The following is a 21,863-nucleotide window of genomic DNA, read 5'->3' as shown; positions in this document are numbered from 1 at the left end:
GTTTTTTTGGAGAATAACTTTGTTATCTGTTTGCTTAAAAAAAAAAGAGTTCATTCAACTCAAAGTTATGTAAAAATGCTTGTCAACTTATGTTTTTATGTTGAATTAACTCAAAATTTTTAGGCAACCAGGTAACCTACAGTTTTAAGTGAAGTGGAACCAACTTTTTAACTTTTCAGTAATTACACTTTTAGACTTAAATCATTGACAAGTGGTTTATTCAGCAGGTACAGTGAACAAGTCTTAAGCATAACAATATGTTCCTTAGTGTGTTTTTAATTTGAAGATTGAAGAAGCATTTGCAGTGCTGCCCAGACATTAGCCAAAAGCTATTAATGTCATAAACCTATGAAAATGGAAAATCTTTGGCATTATGTGAGGTTGGTTACCATGTAAACATAATATAGAGATATTCTGGGTGGGCTAAGGCTATTGCTTATGATTCTTAATTTTCTATTGTTTCTTAATGCTGATTGAGAAGATAATATATGTATGCTCTGGTTTAAAATACAAACTAATATTAAAACAATAAAAACAAAAGGTAGTTGCCCTTATGAATAGTTGTAGTGCCGCTATTTAAAGTATAAGTAACCTTTATTGTTTGCTCTGATGGTGTAATTTTACTTAAAGGTGCAGTGTGCAATGTATAGACGGTTTCAGCAACCTAAACGGCTTTCGTGGAACAAAAGTAACTTCCGGTAAACTCTGCAAAGAATTAATAACAACCGAGTCCTTTTAAGAGTTGTTTATTTCTGATAACAGGCAAAATAAACAACATTTAGATCACCTTTGTTAAAATAATAGCTAAAGTGTATCAAAACCTACACTGGTCTAACATTACTATATGTGTACAATATAATGTGTACAATCTTAACTCGGCTGCCAAACATTCATTTACATAGCGTTGATTCATGATCACCGTCTCTCCTTGTATTTAGGTAACCAAAACATTTGTTATTTTAGTCAAGGTGTTTGTTCCAGAATTCAGTTTAGCTACTAGCCAGACCATTAAACAAACAGACACCGGAAGTCAAGTTCTGTCCAAACGCATAACCGCAACAACGCACGTGCATCGGATGAAACCATCGGTAACGATCTTACATAATTAACTTATGTTTTTATAAATGTTTTTAAAAGATCCAACTACAAAATGTTCTTTCAACAAAGATAATTAAGTAACTTGAACAAAGATTTTTTTTTTTTTTATGTGAACTACATCATCCAAGAGTTAAGTAAACTCAAAAAAACTGTGCAGCAAGTTGCCTTGAAAATTTAAGTCAACTTTTTATTTTTACAGTGTAGAATAAGTCATTATCTAAATACACATTTTATATGGAAGTCGGCATGTTTCTAAAGTAACCATAAAAGTGGCTTCACATTGCTGTTTCTTCAACTGTTGTCTCAGATGACTTTAGGTTTTTCCTGTGGCGTCTATCGTAGCTTTTCTGTGTAAGCGGTGAGCTGTACTGCCCTCCAAAGGCTAAGTGCAGTAACTACACAAACACTGAAACCGAGAAAAAAGCCCTTAAAGTTTTTACACCAGGCAGTCAAACATGTTACTGCAATTTTGTGAGAACACACGTTTCTCTGAAATGGGACAAAATTGAACCAGGAGACCCTTAACTCAAATGCGTAGTTACTGCGCTTTGACTTTGTAGGGCAGTGTAGACTGAGCAATTTGTTGCAATTCGCAGCCTCACCACTAGATGTCACTAAAATCTACACACTGCACCTTTAATTTGGTGTAACTTCCAAATAAACCTCCTTAAGCATATTGATGAGTAAAACATCTTTTAAAACAAAGTTAAAAGAAAAACATCAGGCCAGAATAAGCATGCACTGTGTCAGCCAGGCATCAAATTTCCCAAAATTATACTGTAACCAGCTTGGTTGTGCAGTTGCAAAGTCATCATGTATGTTGTAAAATTGGTGCCATAAAAGTGCGCATAAGTTGTGACTTTTAAAAGCTTGGTAATGTTCAAGAATTCACAGTACTACCTGTCAAGGTTTTTGGCATGGGGATGATTATCAATTTAAGATTAATAATTTAAGCATCCTGAATGAACAAAACATTTAAAAATTAACTCTGAACTGCAACATTTTTTATCCATGAAATAAAAAAACCTTTCACTTGCTTACACTGTTACATTATTGAAATAATAATAAAAAATAATAGGGGAGAGCGGGGCACAACCTAATGCATTTTGACTTTGGCTCTATCATTCAAAAAAGTTAGATTAATCATTTTTTTACACAATCAACTCACACATCTCTGTTAGAAATTAACACTTAAAGGAACAGTATGTAAAAAAATGATATTTATTAATCATAAAATGGCTCTGATATGTCACTAGACATTAAGAAATCATTTTCGTTTCAAATACTTGTATCACTGACAACAGTGGTCCGGCCAGGATATTGTTATTTAAAAAGCCCTCAACTGATGTTTATGTTGTCATTTTGTGTATTGGCCACCAGTTGTGTGATTGCAGTACCAGTTTTAGCCACAAGTTTTGTGATTGCAGTACCAGTTTTGGCCACAATCCTACATACTGTTCCTTTAAAGTTTGTTTGTGGGACCTACCGTTATCGTACAATTACACCGAATGCGACAGGAGTGCAAACGTTACAACTTACCCCATAGGTGGTGTTAATTGTAACAAAGAGATGGTTTGTTGTAACACCTGCTAGAAAATTACACTTACACACCCAACTCAGAAAGCGAAAAAACATAAAGAAATTCACTTTTATGCCCTCAAAACACTCTTTGTTCAATATCTTAACCAAAACACATCAAAACTTTTCACTAATTCACAGGAGATCATCTTCTGACAGTAAAAAAAACCAAAAGCACAGATTGCTCGGCCATGCATAAATATGTAAAGTAGCTGCGTTACAATTAACCCTTGCTTTAGTTTGTGCCCCGCTCATCCCCAATATTACAATGATGGTCACAAGACTGTGCAAATGGGAAGAGCATCTAAAGTCAACACCTGCAATTATCAAACTACAAAATAGCACCAGAAAACAGTGGGTTGATCATTTATATGGATCGGTTATAACATCCCATCATATACAATTATAGTTAAAGAATGCGGATATTAATATAGTTTGAGTATAGATGTACAGAGAGTGTGGATCGAAGTCAGATAGAATGACATCATAATGCGGGGTGAGAAGGGATGTGCAAACAAACAGGGTTCAAACTCTGAAACCCCCTGGTGGCTTGGACCGTGCTTCATGGAGGTATTGAGTATCAGTCTGGGTAACGTGACCAGTCTTTTTCCAGAAAGATTCAAAAGTCTGGGTAACGTGATTCAAACATGACTTCCTGCATGTATGCAAAGCAAACGGCTTCTCAGTCCTTTAGAGAGATGGTAAGTTGTCGAACTCAGGTTGGCTATATGGTGACTCTGTGTGGACGTTCTTCTTGTATACATTACGATTACTTGTAGTTTTCGTGGTGTGGTTGGTTGTCTTTCCTCTGCAGACATGTTGGTGGAAATGCATGCGGATAACTGCTTGTGAGTAGCTTTGTACCTCCCTAGGTATGGACGCAAATAAAAACACAAGATGCATTTTAGGATGTAGGTCATGTTCTTCCAAACCGAAATTGCCAGGATTATGATCTCTCAAACCCACGCTTGAGCACCTTTGTGCCTGTGCCCAAGGCTTTTGTGTAATCCCCCTTGATCGGATCTTGAGAGATTTTTTTTTTTACCAAAACTCTCCATCTCTGTGCAGTCAGGTTTCCATCTGGTCTACGGCATCTAGACGGCGTCTGTTGTCATGAATCGTCTGCCATGCGGTGAAGCTTGCGAACATTTTGCATACAGGCAGGATGTGCACGTAGAAGATCAAATAAGCTTTTGAATAGATAAGAATGATATTTTTTCAAAGATTAAACTGGATCCTTATTGTGATGTATGGTGGGTAGTCGAGGCTGGGTTGTGGACCACAACTTGTGGTGCTGTAGCTCTGCCTTTGATGAAGCACATGAACTTTCCACCAGTCACCTCTTACCTCTTTTCCAATGGCTGTCCTGTCTGAAAAATCAGTGGAATATGGACCTCAGCACATTGATGTGAATTGGCATTTAAAAGGGTCAATATTTGGGCAATATCAAGCAATGCCATCCACTGGGCGCATAAGTTCACACAAAGAGGTAAAGAAACAGTTTTTATTTGACTTTTATAGCAGCTAATTTTGTTTATTTTCCAACCCATCTTTTACCCCAATTATGGGGCTTATTCATCCAGTATCTTGCTGTTTTTACAGTGAAGAATGTCTCTGGATGACTTTGCTTTCTTTTTGTCGTTTTTTTTTTTTTTTTTTGTAGTTGTCCAACAATTTAGGTCTACATGCGATAGTTTCGGCCTCCTGTATTTCCTCGGCTCGAGTTCTTCTGATGAACTTCCTGAAATATAAAATAAAAAAGAATTTGGGTAAGTTTTGGTTCAGGCCCGGAAGCAGATATGCTTGATTTCGGACATCAAACCTTACCATGGTAAAATACTAACATTTTAAGAAGCGTTTGGCATTTAAGAAAATAGATGGTCGGCCCCCATGGTTAAGACTACGAGAAGTAACCGAGGCAGAAACGAGAAATCTGACTGGAGAGAAGAGAACTCTGCTAGGTCACAAGTCAACCGTCTGTACCAGTTGCGACCGGTGACTTATTTTTCAAAGGCACACGATGCGAAGCTCATCAAAACGTGTATTTCCTCCCTTTATGTGTATGTGGATCGCCATGTCAAAATATCTGTTCGTTGCGTCATGTGAACCTATGTGCATCACAAGTCATGTCAAAATACGTGCCTGCTTCAGACGCTTCGAATAGTTTTATAATAAAAAAGACACGTTTGCCAAATACTCACCAAATTTCAAGATTTTGGTGTTAAAGGGGCCATGTCACAAAACTTTAAGATGTCATAGAAATCTTTTGTGTCCCCAGAGCACCAAAATATCATATAGATAATTTATTATAGCATGTTAAAATTGCCACTTTGTATGTGTGTGCAAAAAATGTGCCGTTTTGGGTGTGTCCTTTAAAATGCAAATGAGCCGATGAAGTGCAACCATTGATCACAATGATGGTGGTTTGTTGAAATTGAAACTCAATTGTGCTGTGAATTATTTTCTATCTCTCTGTTTCTCTCTGCACCAAATGGCAGTGCTGTGGTTGGATAGTGCAGATTAAGGGGTGGTATTGTTATAATAAGAGCTCCTTATGACATCATAAGGAGAGCCAAATTTCAACCACCTATTTTTTCACATGCTTGTAGAGAATGGTTTACCAAAACTAAGTTACTGGGTTGATCTTTTTCACATTTTCTAGTTTGATAGAAGCACTTAATCATAGCACTTATACATGGACAAAGTCAGATTCTCATGCCATGGCCCCTTTAAGTTAGTGTCTTGCGTGTATTTTGAGACACATGAGTGTCTCTCTTATCATAAATCCTTTCGACGCGTGTGAAGCAGGCACGTATTTTTATGTACATAGGTTCACGATGCACTGAACATATATGAGCCACACACATGACATATTTGGAATTTGCGCCCCCCGGAAGAGAAGTCACCGGCCGCCACTAGTCTGTACCCAAAACAACACAGCTGTTTAGTAGAAGGATTACTTTACAATGCTGAGAAATCTATTGTCAAAATCAAGACATAAAAGTTTCTATTGCCACAAATGTTATTAAATTAGTTCATAAAAGCTAAGGTGAAAATGAGTGTGTGCGTTTACATGCACAGTCTTACGCAGAAACTGATAACGTGGGTTAACGTTTACTTTTATCGGGCAAAGCCCATAAACGGCGTAAGCAAAAACCGATCGGCACAGGTAGTTTTTTTGCTTGCCGTTTTCACGTAGAATGTAAACACCTTAACCGACTTTCTTGCAGTTTTGTTCATGTGCGCATTTCTCAGCGTGTGAAAGATAAACGTCACACGCAGAAGTAAGCGCAAAGTTACTTTGCATAGAAGTCTCCGCTCTACTTAAGCAGTTGGCAGAGAAACTGCGAAAATAAAAACTGATGTTATATTTACAGGTTCTGGAGACACGAAAAGAGATAAAACAATATAGTTTAAGACAGATATGCTATCGGCTTTTAAAAAAAAAAACGATTTTGTGCTATAGGCGGTGACGTTACAACCTGCAAGAAACCTGAGAAATCTCCAAGTTCCATGTAAACGCGGTTGTCTGTGTAGGCGGTTTACTGATTTGCATGTAAATGCATTTAAACAGTTTTCTATAATAAGCAGATTTTTGATAGTTATCCGCTTATTTTGTGCATGTAAACGCACTCAATGAAACCGTGTGCACCGGTGAGTTTTGAATTCATTGTTAAGACATCTAAGGTGACCTTAGATTCAGCTTCCAAAGCATGACGTATGGGTGCAGAAATATGTCTGTGGAGAGCGGAGGTCTACCACAAAAACCACTTAGGCTGTTCACTTGCTAATGGTTTTCTTTTTTTTTTCATGAGAGGAGCTCTGAGAGCACTTTAAAGGATGGCCCACATTTGGGCAGCGGGTGCTACAGACAAGCTGCTTTATCCTTGCGTACCTATCGTAGCACGATGTACTGGCACGAGTTAAAGAACAGTTCATCCAAAAAGAAATCAATTCTGGCAGCATTCGTCCACTATTGAGTTGTTCTGAATGTGGATTTTTTTTTACAGAAGTACTCAGGATGTTCTTCAAAATAGCTACTTTTAAGTCATTTTTGGATGATGTACTAAACTTGAATGTTAATTTTCAAGCGTTCAATCTCTATAGCATTGTCATGCACACATACAGGACTGTTATGGTTCACACATGGATTATAAGAAGACGTACCTTACAGGAGTGGCTATTTCCAGATGTGGGTTTCTGTAGGGGAACACAACCAGTATTGGTCATTTGACATTTTTCGACATATTGATGACTTTTAATGTTACACATGATGGCTCTATTCTATGCACTGTAAACTTAAAGTAAGTTAACTGGTTGCTTTAATATTTTTTGTTATAAGGTAACCAGGTAACTTAATTTTTTTAAGGTTGAACCAACAAATCTTTTAATAGAGCATGCCTTTGTAAATATAGTGGAGATTTAGCTCATTTTCTCTACTGGCTCTCTCAAAGTTCGAGACTCAACTCCATCAAGCAAATTTGAAGCAAGTTGGAAAATAACCGGCATGGGATGACATTACTGTTGAAGTTATGAGGAAATATACTGACACTATGCCAGAGAGATGTGCTGCGGTAATTGCTGCAAAAGGTGGACATACCAACAATTACAGTTAAAGGAACACGCACACATTTTGGGAATTTAGCTTGTTCACTGTATCCCCCAGAGTTAGATAAGTCTATATATACCTTTCTCATCTCAGTGCGTGCTGAAAATCTGTCTGACGCAGCCCCCGCTAGCTTAGCTTAGCACAAAGACTGAAAGTGAATGGCTCCGGCTAGCAAACTGCTCCCAATAAGTGACAAAATAAAGCGGAAATTTTCCTATTTATGTGTTGTGATTTCACACCGTGTACAAATAACAGGGTGATATGAGAGACAGCCATCTTTTAACTGTATACATACTGGGAACTATATTCTCAGAAGGCGAAGCACTGATACTTGGGCGGAGTGATTTGCTCGCAGCACCCGAGAAGCCCCCTGGTGAGGATCAGAGAGTTCGGTCAGAGTTGTGCAAATCACTCCGCCCAAGTAGCTTTGCCTTCTGAGAATATAGTTCCCAGTATTTACACTGTTAAAAGATGGCTGTGTCTCATAAGACCTTGTTATTTGTACACGTTGTGACTATACACATCACAACACATAAATAAGAAAATTTTTGCGTTATTTTGTCACTTATTGGGAGCAGTATGCTAGCTGGAGCCATTCACTTCCAATCTTTGTGCTAAGCTAAGCTAGCGGGGGCTGCGTCAGACAGGCACGGAGATGAAAAAGGTATGTATGGACTTATGTAACTCTGGGGGATACGGTGAATAAGCTAAATTCCCAAAATTTGGGCATGTTTCTTTAAGAGTGGATAAAAACAGTTTGACTCGCTTCATCAGATATTTGTTGTGCTCAGCAGTTTTGGAGGCAAATAAAGATCAATATTTTCAGATCTGTTAAATGTTTTCACTGAATTCAAATCAACCATTTACGTTTTAATTCAGTTATTTTAAGTTTAATTTTAATTCACTTGTGTACTCTATTAAATTAATTTAACTCATTCCTCTGCAGCCTTTTTTTTAAGTTGCCTGCCAGATTTGTTGTGAGTTTCACAAAATTTTCTTCTAAAAATATATAAACATACAAATATATCAGATGAAAGAACAGACCCTCGACTAACAAAACGGGGGAAAAGTTTCATCCTATAAATATTTTTCTCTGCTTATAAACTCTTAAAATGGGAATTTTTCTTAAAAAATACACATTTTTAGCAAAAAGCTGAAATAATTACATTTTTGAGAAGGAATTTGTTAGAGAGATTAGATTCAGAACGATTATCAAAACATACACACAGTGTAAAATTAATATATCAATTTTTGCTTCAGTTTTGATACATTGGGTAACTGCGCCATCTAGTGGATAATTACAGATAACAATAAAAACTCATCAGGAAGGTGTTTTTTTCATTCAAATGTTTTCTCTTAATTGAAGAGATAACTCGTCAATGGCGGGGAAAGAGTTAACAAACCACAGATACAATGCGAAGTCATTTCTCTTCATTCATTTTAATAATTTTTAAAGTTAGAATTTTGAAAATTTGAATTGCAATAATCACAAAACGAAAATTCACTACCGTGGAAGGGTGGGGCTTAGGGTCAGTTGGGACATAATCATTGTGGCTGCAGTAACTGTGTATCCATCTGTATATTTCCTGGACCCACCTTTGGTGTCCTTGGGTTATCTGTATGCCTTTCCCTCCGTACAGATCGTGGAGCTTTGCCGGACTTCAAAGGCGCGCAGTACATCTCCAGCCGCCGCAGTTCACAGCTCTGAAAGCAGCATTCGTCTACGATGCCGCGGTTGTGCGACCGTCTTGAACTCGGTCCATATCCTGTCGGTTTGCCTGTTGGGCAACACATCAACAATTTTTAAAAAATGGTAATCGCTGCAGCGCACATCTGAAATGCTTTGCGTAAATGACAAGCTTATAAATTATATATCTTGGGTATTAAATGTAGCCTGTCACCAGAATGCGTTGGAGCACATTATCCATTTCATTTTTACCACGGTATCAGTTTGCGGGGAACAAACAATCCTCGTCAGGTCACCTCTAAATTTCTAAATCTTTCTTTAGTAACCTGCGGCTAAGAGCACGCTCACAGACTCTGTAATAGCTCAATGTTCAGCCAGACCGTGGCTCTGATAATTCAGATATATGGATGCGTTAACGACATGAATTTCTTCAGTGTGAAATTTACAGGGTATCACTTTGCACCGAGCAGACCCTGTTTGGCAAGCTCCCCAGTTAAACTGAGGGTCACACTCACCCAAATGTTGAGAATATCACGTTTTCCACTTTCAAACTTGATGTCTTTAAACCAGTCCACTTGTTCGTGAGGCCAAGTCCAGCCCCTGTGGGGTCAAATCAACCCTTGCGGAAAACTCCCGGCTGTACAAATTGCACCTGGCAAACCAGCGCGACCGTGGAGATCTCCGAACCGCAGATGAGAAGAAACACATCTCCAGAAGACCACGATGAACCTACATCCCCATTATTACTGCTTAACTAGGTGATAATTACCCATGAAAAGACCTCATGGGTAAAAACTCTGTGTGCTGCCAATGAGGTGAATGCACCCGTTATGTCCTAGACATTATGTTTAATGATTCAGGATTTGGGTTGTCCAGTCCCAGTCCAGGGCTATTGAGCACCGAAGGATTTATGTTAAAGGTAGACACCTGAGTAACTTAATGTTCCTTGCTCTGGGACTACAATCTCCTGGTGGCCCTAAAAAATATCCTGCTCTCCATTTACAAGTCACCACTCACCTAGGGCGATATAGCTGTGATATTCTATTCCCTGTTACCAAATGAAATAATAATAATAATTTAATATGGCATTTACAAGGAGGAAATGCCTTTCCCTTTCAGAGTTAATAGCTCTTGGCTCACTGGGCGGCCAGCGCTGACAAAATGGATTAACTTCTGCTTTGCTTTTGCTGCACTCTGACAGTGTTGTTTTGGAAAGAGAGGTGCTCTAATTCGGACAAAGATGCACCTCTCCAGATTGCAAAACTCTGAGCGGTGGGGAAATAGGGGGCGCTGTTATCTTTGCTAAGTGTGACTGAGGGTTACGCATCTTTTTGAAGCTTTGCGTAGGACCCTATTGTGTTTGCACGCTAATATTAGTTTTAGTTTTGCAACACTTGATGGGTAATGTACCAAATAATTTGTCAAATAAGGCTTTATGAGTCAAATGACCAACAATATGGATGGCACATCTTGAGGGGAACACATCAGAATCAGATATTCTTCAGTGACTCTTTAGAGTCATACATTGGTCGCAGGTTTGTTTGTACGGGAATCAGATTAGTCTTAGTCTTTTGTTTGTGTTTTTCATTATGCATACAAATTGTTCACAGATGTTCACATTTAAGATCATTGCTGCGTTGGAAAGATTAACTATCGGCTAGCTGACAATCTCTCATCCACACACCCGTAAAACTATCAACCCATTTGCAACAAGACAAGCCTTAAAAGCACAATATTTCATTTCCACTGCTAGAGGTCACTAAACAACAACAACAACGGCCACTGCTAGATGACGTTTTTAAAGAGCGTTTCATGAACGATGTATTGAAATAAAGGTTTATAACCATTGCATTATAATGTAAGCCCCATAGTGTGGCTTGATAGAAGCAACGTGTCCTTAACGTTACTATTTCCGCATGCAAACTACTACTACTGCGCAGACGAATCGGCCTATGACCTCAAACCATTACGAAAGTGATTTAATAGTAACATTCTTGCGATAGTTAATCTGTGCAGTGCCACATGAATTTAAATCAAAGTCCTTTTAAAGGAAAACACCACTGTTTTTCAATATTTTACTATGTTCTTACCTCAGCTTAGACGAATGAATACCTCTCTTTTTTCAATGCGTGAACTTTCAATCTTTGTACATCGCCTCGTGAATGTGTTAGCATTTAGCCTAGCCCCATTCATTGCTATGGCTCCAAACAGGGATGAATTTAGAAGCCACCAAACACTTCCATGTTTTCCCTATTTAAAGACTGTTACATGAGTAAGTAAGGTGGCACAAAATAAAACTTTTGTTTGGAGCCATAGGAATGAATGGGGCTAGGCTAAATGCTAACACATTCACAAGGCGCTGTACAAAGATTAAAAGTGTACGCATTGAAAAAAGATAGGTATGTATTAATTCATCTAAGTTGAGGTAAGAACATAGTAAAATATTGAAAAACGGTGGTGTCTTCCTTGAAGGAAGTTGTGTCATTCCGCCGCCATTTTTGCACCGCCACCAAACCTGTCGATTATGCGCATACGCAAAGTCTCTCTGCCAAGGGATTCCGATTGCCTCTTTGAGACGGACACGAGCGGCCATTTTGACCATTGCGACCTCCCCCATTATTATCGCATCTTCGTAATATTCAATATCTTAGATTCAAACCCACCAATGGTTTCTATAGCAGCAGAAACCATTGTTAACCCAGACATGACACCACTAACAAGCAACCCTATGTAGAGGGGTGAAACATTTTTTAAAACTTCAAATGTAAAATTTTACGCAAGTCCACGTAAACAAAATATATAACACTGAGCTAGTAGTTTTTGGATATTTAAATGCAAAAATCGTACATATTGTGCCATTAAACCAGAGTGAGTCACCTCTTGATCTCTATTACCGTATACTAAGATTTCTTAGACAAATGTGCTTGCAAAGCATTGCAAAGGTCAAATGTTTGGCACACAGCACCTTTAGGTTAAAACCTTTGCTTCTAACTGAACCGCCGCACCACAAAATGTCAATTTTACTGAGGAACAACACTGGAAACAGTTTGATTTCTTCTCAGCAAGGAGCTGAATTTTATAGCTATGATGCGGTTACTGAAGTACAGTGAGTTCTTGGAACGGGTGTCATACACTGCCGTTCAGAGTGTCAGGATCTTTATTGTTCACTCGGGACTATAAAAGCTGCTATAGTCCTGGAAACTACATCTTTATCAATGGTACCACAAAGAGTTTATAACAAGAGGAAGTTTTCTTCCCATGTTTTGTCTTAGTAATCACAAACTTGCTGGAAAGTTATGGGTGGTCAGAGATATAATTTTTTTTTTGTTGAAATTTGGCCACGAACTTCATACACCTTTTAAAACAACAAGCTTGTAGATATGTATTTAAGTGTAAGTTACAGTATGATTGTGTAGTGCTAGTTCTTTCGTTCAAAGGAAAACACCAGAGTTTTTCAATATTTTACTATGTTTTTATACCTCAACTTAGACGAATTAATACATCCCTATCTTTATTCAATGCGTGCACTTAATCTTTGTACAGCGCGTCATGTGTTAGCATTTAGCCTAGCCCCATTCATTCCTATGGGGCTGGACACACCAAAACTTTTAAACGCGGCTGAAAACGCCTTGAGGATGCCGAATGCCAGCTGTTTTTCAGCTGAGTTCCAGCTTTCTTCAGCTGAGCGATTTGGTAGCTGTGATACTTCAGCTGCGAGCCGGTTGGTTGCTGTGGTAATGTCCCGCCCCTCCTCCACTGTGATTGGGCGGCAGTGTGAGAACTGACATTGACGAGCGGAGCTTTTCTCCCAAAGTTGAATCTCTTTCAACTCTCGACGCTCAGCGCCGAGCACGGAAAAACCGCCAAGCGCCGGTTTTCAGCACGGAAAAAACACGCTAGGCTTATTTGAAAAACGCTGAGCTTCCATTGGAAACAATTGAAAACATGCACTGGCTGCGGGCGTAAAAGTTTTGGTGTACACAACCCCTAAGGCTCCAAACAAGTAAGTAATATTGATGGAAGTTTGAGCAAGAGGGGGAGTAGTCAGGAGTGATGATGTTACTCCGCGCCGAGGTCAAAGTGCTGCAAACCAATTGCTCTTCCGCCATACCATATATTTCTCATTTTTATCTGCTTAAAAATCGGCACGTTTTATTTTGTGCAACCATACTTACTCGTGTAACTATACAGTCTTTAAATATAAAAAACATGGAAGTGTTTGGTGGCTTCTAAATTCATCCCTGTTTGGATCCTAAGGAATGAATGGGGCTAGGCTAAATGCTAACACATTCATGACGCGCTGTACAAAGATTAAGTATATGCTTTGAAAAAGATATGTATGCATTCATTTGTCTAAGTTGAGGTATAAGAACATAGTAAAATATTGAAAAACTGTGGTGTTTTCCTTTAATTTGTAAAGCTATTCATAACATACAGTAAAAATGTAAAGATTTGTGAAAGATGCAACTTGATTTTGTATTTTTTTATCTTCATTTTAAATGTGTATTATGCTTTAGGTTTTGTTTGACAGAATATCAAAGTATTGTTTTACAGATTTCTGTTTAACAGATTAGCGTATCTAAAATATTTTTTTAATTCAAACACCTCTGTTGTCCATGGTTTAAAATTCTATAGTCATTTTTCTTTTCTTTTTTAAGATTTGCCTAGTTCTGCCCATAGGATCATCAGGAGATATACAAAGCATTGGGTCAAAAAGGAACAAGCTGAGCCAGTTGGGTTTTAATTTAGCCTATGGTGGGTTGTTGTTTTAACCCATTGTTGGTGTCAAATTTAAACATTTTCTTGGTTAATTTAACCCAACGGCTGCGCTCGTCTCTATTTGACCCAACGCTGGGTTGATAATCCAGCATTTTTTTAGAGTGTATAATGTGTTCAACAAACCCATAGCTACTTCATCGTGCACCGTTTTAATGAATTATTCAGCACCTTGGAATTTATGTCAGCCAATCAGAATCAAGCATTCAGCACCAACATGGTATACAAAAGTCTTGATGGATGTTTAACCAAAGATATTGGATATAACAAGATAGAGCATTCTACTATGAATAGGGGACAATAAAACGCTCAATATGGCCGCTTTGCCAACAGAAGTCCGCTTTCCAGTTGAAAGAACCAATAAAGACTGACGATTCTCTGGGGGCGAGGCCCTTGCCAACCTGTGCCCATGTGTAGTAGCTGAAACAGAGGTATTGCAAACATGGCTGCCTAGTGGTGCGATTTCCCTAGAGGGACTTTTTTTGCTTACGTGATCTAGTCAATGTTTTTAGTGTTTTTAGCCTTGTAAATCTTGAAGCATCCAGAAGGTTTTTTTTAAGTACTTGTGTCCATTATAGAACAAGAGGGGGCAGGGGGCATCCTGATCATCTTGTAATCCTTCGCAATCTGGCACTGCACTAGAGTCAAGCTTTTGTGTGTGCGTTTGTGTTCCAGCTGTTGCAAACGTAATGAAACAAGTAGTCCTATCAGTGATGTATGTTACCACCTCTTGTTTTTGCAATCTTTCTTGACCTTCACTGCCGAGGGACCCAGCGATCGTTGCGTCATGCATTGATTTGCAATCCCTTTCATGCATTACAGAGTAATCGCTTTCAATCCTTAATAAGGCAACACAAAACCAAAGCTTGTCTAGCAGTGGTTTACTTGCCACGTGCTCCCAAATTCTTCCACATTTGGTCCACATCGGTTCTTGGGACTCTAGAACTTTTAAAGGCAATCATGTGAGCCGTAACCGTCATGTGACTAATCAGTCTGAAGCCACAGGAAAATTACATCATTTTGAGGCGCCACAAGAAAGTCTCGTATCCTTCACCAATGACTGCCTAGAGCTGTGATGTCAAGTGCAGCAGACAAGGAAAAATATACGTCAATTTCACACTTTTGGGCAGTGGTAAACCGTCTTCTACAATATATAATATTAAATGTGAGTGATTATGTAAGTTAAAATCTATTTAGTCAGAACATGGCTAATTTTGAATAAATAAAGAATGATGCTTTTTAGCACTAAATGGTGTACAACATCAACTAGCAGGGAGGTGTTGTGGTCGAGTTCAACTCGAGTCCGAGACAAGACCAACACCAGAGATCGGGTGTCAAGAACGAGTCCACATCCAGCTTTGGAAGTTTGCTTAAAAATCATTGGAGGTCAGTGATATCAGTGGTGCAACAACAATATAAACAAATGACCATGAAGAACAATCTTGTTATGTCTTCTTTAAAGGTCTCTTCTCAACACAAACTATTACAAGGGCAGCTTAGTGTGTCTTACAGTACTCAAATACTTCTGCTTGTATTGTCACTTATTCAGAAGTTCTGCTGCACAGCAACCAGCCCTTAACTGAGGATGATTTGGGATGGGTTTGCTGTTGAGGTTTTTTAAAGACAGCTAAAGATTTCTGGGTCAGGCTAATAATGGGAAAAACTGACTAAATCGAGGATCTTTTCTTCTCCCTCTTCTTCTTCCTTGTCTCCGGCTCATCTTCTCGCTGCTTTCCTCAGACCACATTTTGTTTCAATAAAAGATTTTTCCACAGAGTTGTATTTCACCTTTCTTTTAAGATAATGAAATGTGAAGTTCAGAAATGTGAGTGGGGTTGCACTGGCAGTGACACGGGACCTGGAGAAAGACTCACTGGAATAGGCAACATTGTTCACTGTAAGTGGACGCTTACTGTACATGGGATGCCAAGCTGAATCTAGTGTGTTTGCTTGCACGTGTCCATAGGGGTGGCCACGGGGTTTAACCCAGCAATAACCTTTTGTCTTAAAGGGACATTCAACTTTTTTGAAAATATGCTCATTTTCCAGCTCCCCTGGAGTTAAACATTTGATCTTTACAATTTTGGAATCCTTTCAGCTGATCTCCGGGTCTGGCGCTAGCACTTTTAGCATAGCTTAGCATAATCCATTGAATCTGATTAGACCATTAGCATCGCGCTCAAAAATAACCAAAGACTTTCAATATTTTTCCGATGTAAAACTTGACTCTTCTGTAGTAACATTGTATACCAAGACTGACGGAAAATTTAAAGTTGCGGCAAATTTTCCTGGCCGATATGGCTAGGAACTATACTCTCATTCTGGCGTAATTATCAAGGACTTTGCTGCTGTAACATGGCTACAGCAGGCGTAGTGATATTACGCACTGCCCGAAAAAAGTTCCCTTGGTTACTTTCAATAGCAGGGGACTGCTATGGCTAGTTCCTAGCCATATCTGCCTAGATAATCACTTGTAATTTTCTGTCGGTCTTAGTACACGATGTCACTACAGAAGAGTCAAGTTTTAAATAGGAAAAATATCAAAACTCTTTGGTTATTTTTTAGCGTGATGCTAATGGTCTAATCAGATTCAATGGATTGTGCTAAGCTATGCTAAAACTGCTAGCGCAAGACCCGGAGATCAGCTGAATAGATTCCAAAACGGTTAAAATCAAATGTTTAACTCTAGGGGAGCTGGAAAATGAGAATATTTTTTAAAAAAGTGGAGTGTCCCTTTAATGTTAGTAATTATGAAACAGCATGGGTTGTAATTTAACCCATGATGGGTTGTTTTAACCCATTGTTGGGTTCATTTCAACCCAGCTGCTGGGCTCTTTTTGACCCAATGCTGGGTTAAAAATAATCCAATATTTTTTTTGAATATTGGGCTACTCTCATGTCATTTCAAATCTCTAGACATGCAATGACAGTGAATGGAGACCACAGCTACCCCTGGTACCCATCCACTTTTATAATATGACATTTTTAGTGAATCATCCCCTTCATTTTTTCATGTGGACAGTTATTTTGCATTAAATGCATATGACATTTAGGGGTGGATTCTTGGACAGGTTTTATCCTATTCCCAGATTGAAATGCATGTTTAACCTGTGCCATTTCAGTGCCATTTATTTGTCCCAAGATGCAGTATTGTTTATTTGGAAGGTATGCTTGTAAAAATGTTTGTATTATGGATGAATCTAAACCCTGTCCGGGAAACCAACCCATAGTGTAAGTAATAAAATATAGTTCTTCGCCTTGTTATCTGTCGCCAAATACAAATTAATAAATTAAGACCAATTCTTTATTCCTTATTTAAAGATTATATTTATTTAATTTGTAGTCATGTATGTATAGGCATAGCTGAATAGTGTACAAAAAAATCTAGGAAATCATTTGGCAGACGCTGTTATCCAAAGCGACATACAGTGCATTAAAAGGTACAGTATACATTTTATTAGTATGTGTGTGTTTTCTATGATCGAACCCCCAACCTTGCATTGAACACAATGCTCTACTGCTACACACTTTTTTTACTTAGTCTAGTTCACATACCTTATACAATGAACTACATTATATAAATACTATAATGATTTGCCCTTATACATATAAAATAATATACTACATATGCTCTTCAAATAGTTTTTTTTATCTGCCATGATGATGCAACATTTACACTGAAAGTTGAGATTAGCATAAACGTATTTATTTTGGGCTCTGTACCGACAAAACAAACACATGGCCATTGACGACTATAAACAGTCCAGCCAGCTTCTTTGTAACCGCACTAAAAGCTCAAATGTTGTTGACTGGAAACTTCAAATGTCAACCCTGAGTTCAGTCTTGCACTGGCTCCTATCCACCAGTGATCACATAATACATCATCTTTGGGACCCTGAGACTGTCATACTTCCTCAACTTGTTTGCAAGTCATAAATATTTTATTGGGTAATATAAACAGATAGCGATGCACAAAACATGCCCATTGCATTGTTGTGATGTAAGTGATCTCTTTCTATCCAAGGATATGAAATGTGAAGTTTAAACAGAGAAAATAATGTTAGTCTAAGATTAGAAATATATTCTGAGCCAAATTAAATCCAGCTACAGCTAGTGAAAGTTTTCCGTTTGCAAGGCCTTAAAGCGACAGTTCAAATGAAGTCAATTCTGTTGTTTAAAAGTCATGTCTTAAATAAAAAATAGTCAAAATATGTACCATAGCTGTCAATGGGGCAGTCACCTTTAAAGAGGATATTAATGTTATAAACCAATCATAACACTGAGCCGTTCCTTTAAATTCACCTGTGCTGCATGTGATGCATATTACAGTGAACAATCATAAAGATTACATTTGGACAACCAAAGCAAAACCTTAGCACAGCTACTTCATAAAGCATGTAAGAAGCAAGTCACATCAAGATCTATTTCCCTACCGCTCACTGGGACATCCCAAGACTCAGCAAATCTCCTGACCCATGGAAAATTGGAGATTTCGGTTTAGGGATCAAAATGGTTTTCTTTGGGTAGTTTCTCTGATGGAAAAAGACGTGTACTACATTTATTTGCCCTTCTTACACTTGCACTGATTGCTTGCCAGATTCCACCAACCTCATTTTGTGAGAAAAGCAGCTGGCAGATTTACTTTACATGTAATACACATTAAACATCAGTCTAAGCCATTTTTTTCATACTGTATGCCACATGGGAACTGCAGCAGTTCACCTTGCAATAGTTTAAGTCAATGTGAACACCTTTACCAAACTATTTTACTGTCATAACAACACTTCCTTTGGGAAACAAACAATAATGATATTCAATGAGGAAATCTATAGGATGGGACTTTTAAATTTCATTGGAATGTTATGGATCTTAGGAACCAGAATGGAGTCAGGTGATTGGAGAGTTTGGATGTATTTGTGATGTCATCCAAAAAAGAAACTGGTTTCAGACATGTAATAAATAATTGTGAAGACAACCTTTGCATGCATAGTATTGCCAGAGATGTGCATTAAAAACAAGTTGGTTTCATTATGATATAACAGTTTGACTTTTTGGATATTTGCATAGCACCATTTATTATATCAACTGTATTTTTGTAGAAAACAGGCATCTTCATATAATCACACAACATTATAATAACTGATCAAAATGAAGCCAAAGAAACCTAAAACAAGCATTATTTTGGAAAACTGGACAGCCATGCAAACTGATGCTTTTTTATTTATGAGTGGCGCATTAGTGCCAGGGGAGAAAGAGAGGGAGCGCGCGGGAGAGAGAGAGCAGCACTTGATGAATAAATAAAATGTGCACTTACTGAAATAAAAGCCCCTGTCTCCGCACACAAACTGCAGCGTGTCCACAAGCTCCGCCCCGCACAGGGTCTCCGGCACCGCCTCCAATGTCGCGGGCGTCAACGCGAGGACGCACAGCACCAGAGAGAGGGTGTGGGTGCTCGAGAGACAGCGCATGGTACACTGCATCACAATGAGAAACAAACGATACATTACCATAAAAACGCATTGAAACATCTAAGTAGTATTTAATTCTTTTCTTATTTCCTTTTTTTCTTTTATTTTGTAACGCAGATGTTAAAATGTTGGTTTGTACCTATAAAAATACAATTGCCCAACAGTTGTTTCAAAATTTGGATTATTCTAGTTTAATTTTTGAGTTTGGTTATATTTGGCCCACTAATGGGTTAAAACAACCTAACGTTTTTTTATAGTGCACCATAAATGTTTCTATAAACTCCCCGGTACGTTCGCATATCAAACTTACAATGACAGGTGCATAAATATAAAGTCTACTTTAGGCTACTTGCAAGTGCAGTCACCAACTAAAGAGTTCTTTCAGTTTTCCTGTAGCTCAATGCGATCACAGCGCCAATGCCATGGGGTTCGATTCCAAGAAAAACACACACTGATCTTATATTATGTATACATTGTATGCGCTTTAGTCGGTTTGTATACAAACATCTGCATGAATATGAAGCAATGTGCACCTGTCGGTATATCTACATTGAGGTTACTTTGGCAGGCGCGCTTTTCTTGAATGGTAACAGCGAGCGCACCGGAGTCTCCAAAATCAGATGCTATACCACTTCATTTCTAGTCAAAAAAGAAATCAGGAGTCGGTGACTTACTGGAAATTTCCTACCTCCAAGTTTTGCAAAAAGAAGTACTTTCGACTGACTTACAATGCGCACTGAAGTGCGTTAAGCGCGCGGTTTGAATGGGATTATTATCGTCTCTCATGAACTCCGGCAAAAGAAGAGCGCTTTTGAAATCGCGGTAGATATGGGTGTCTTGGATAGAGCCCTGTGGTTTACTTAAAGATATGCGAGGTGTAACCGTAAAGCTGCAAAGCCGCCAAACCCAAAGAGGAAGCACTTTACATAATAAAGAGAAATAATCGTGCACTTGCGCAACGCGTTCAAACCACACGACGCACACGCATGCAATAAAATCTTGTATGTTAGCATCACTCTCTAGGCAATAAAATATATACATGTGATTATCCAAGCTTTATTTTATGTCGAGTCAGCAATATTTACTTTTAAGGATACAAGTTAGTGAGTTGTGCACTGCGCAAACGAACTCCCTGGTGCATCCAAATATGACTCACCATGCTCATCATGCAATCTTTCGTAATCCTTCAAAGTCTCAAAAGTTTTCCAATTATACAACTATGGGATGCTATATGTCAGATACGCATGCATGCATGCCTCAAAAATGTTAAATTATTAAAGTAAAGGCTGCCAGGATTATCAGTAAAAAAAATTCACTCCCTAACAATTATTTTAAAGCTATTGCTTCATTGAGAATTTAATAACGGTCAGTGCAACGTGCCCAGTCGGTTTCAAAGGAAATAGGATAAGTTACCTTGAAGACATCACATAAATGCCAATGAAAGAAATGACCGCCAGACATCCCCTTGGGTCTTCTGCAAAAGCCCAGCAAAAATGAACTTGTTTGAAGTCATTAAAAGCGAGAACGCGGATGAGATGCGGGCAATGTCACATCTCAATATTCCGACTTTGTTCCATTGCGCAGGCTCGTTGTGGAGAAGTGAGATTTAGCGAATAGGAGACGGATTTGGAGAGAAAATCCCTCACATTTATCTACATTACAGACATTTTCAACAGGAAACCACTGGGGTAGCGTTTGCTTTTCCTCTCGCTAAGTTACTCATTAAGGATTTTGGGCACACTTTCAAATAACGTCATCTATTTCTTTGAATAGAGGTCTGAATTTTGATCTTTCTATGATTTGCTTTTAAACAGAACAGAGTTGTGCCACTGTTTCACAAAAGATTGCATTTGTAGGAAAAAAGTGAAATGTAATAATAAAAACACAGAGTGAAAAGATGTTTGTCTTATGTGATAAAATAAAAAAAGCAAGACCAAAGTTAATGCAGGGACACTCTTATGTATGTTTAGTGTGGTGTATTTTTAAAAAATCTCCAAATTCACATTAGGAAAACATGTCAATATCATTCAACAGCACTGCACACTGCTCAACATTTGTATCCACTGCACTTTATTCATTATATGTTTATCCTTACACTTGTCCACTTAATAATCTGAAGAATATGGTTACAAAAAAATGGTCAAAATATGTACCCCACTGGGGCAAAAGTACATATTGGCACCTAAAAAGTTCATATTACAAGCTCAGAGGTACATATTGGTACTAAATGTATATAATACATATATAGACCTTTTTAAAGGTTACTGCCCCAGTTGTTTCAAGCAGTGATACTCTATGGTATGTGTAGCATAACATTAGGTCTATATTGTGTACTTTATTGTCACTGTATGTGCATTATGCATTATTTTATTGTATATAAGTGGTATTTTGTGCACACTGTAACCAGAAATATATCACTGTGCCACAGCATTGATTTTGGATCAGGCAAACATGACTTTCATCCACCATTAAACTGGGGCAATAAAATGATTTAATTAGATTTAAATTTGAGACTGAACTGTTTCACGCACACTCATCAGTGCATAAATTTGCAATAACACCGTAATAACATAATCCGTGGAAAAGGGGGTTGTCGAGTATTTATTTGATATAATTCCTGTCGAAATGATTGATGCTCAGCCTGGCC

General features: G+C 38.2%; 1 protein-coding gene across 1 annotated transcript; it reads right to left on the bottom strand.

The window, feature by feature from the left end:
- Window positions 1-730: 730 nt before the first annotated feature.
- Window positions 731-20,906, bottom strand: igf1 (insulin-like growth factor 1). Its single transcript, XM_065284820.2, has 5 exons — window positions 20,630-20,906; window positions 19,063-19,222; window positions 8,882-9,063; window positions 6,844-6,876; window positions 731-4,417 (listed from the first exon to the last, which is right to left on the bottom strand). The coding sequence occupies exons 1-5, from the start codon at window positions 20,675-20,677 to the stop codon at window positions 4,358-4,360; spliced, it is 483 nt and encodes a 160-aa protein (XP_065140892.1). The 5' UTR covers window positions 20,678-20,906; the 3' UTR covers window positions 731-4,357.
- Window positions 20,907-21,863: the final 957 nt, after the last annotated feature.

The sequence above is a fragment of the Paramisgurnus dabryanus genome, chromosome 1 (assembly GCF_030506205.2).
Source record: "Paramisgurnus dabryanus chromosome 1, PD_genome_1.1, whole genome shotgun sequence".
Taxonomy (NCBI): domain Eukaryota; kingdom Metazoa; phylum Chordata; class Actinopteri; order Cypriniformes; family Cobitidae; genus Paramisgurnus; species Paramisgurnus dabryanus.
Note: the sequence above shows the minus strand (reverse complement) of the source record. Positions and strands in the feature narration are given on the sequence as shown.

Excerpts from the sequence above, each read along its gene's own strand:
- igf1 (XM_065284820.2), bottom strand. The coding sequence starts at position 20,677 with ATGTCTGGCGGTCATTTCTTTCATTGGCATTTATGTGATGTCTTCAAG. Across the intron at positions 19,223-20,629 it reads ATTTATGTGATGTCTTCAAG|TGTACCATGCGCTGTCTCTC; the intron begins GTAACTTATCCT and ends ATTGTGATGCAG. Across the intron at positions 6,877-8,881 it reads ATAACCCAAGGACACCAAAG|AAACCCACATCTGGAAATAG; the intron begins GTGGGTCCAGGA and ends GTTCCCCTACAG.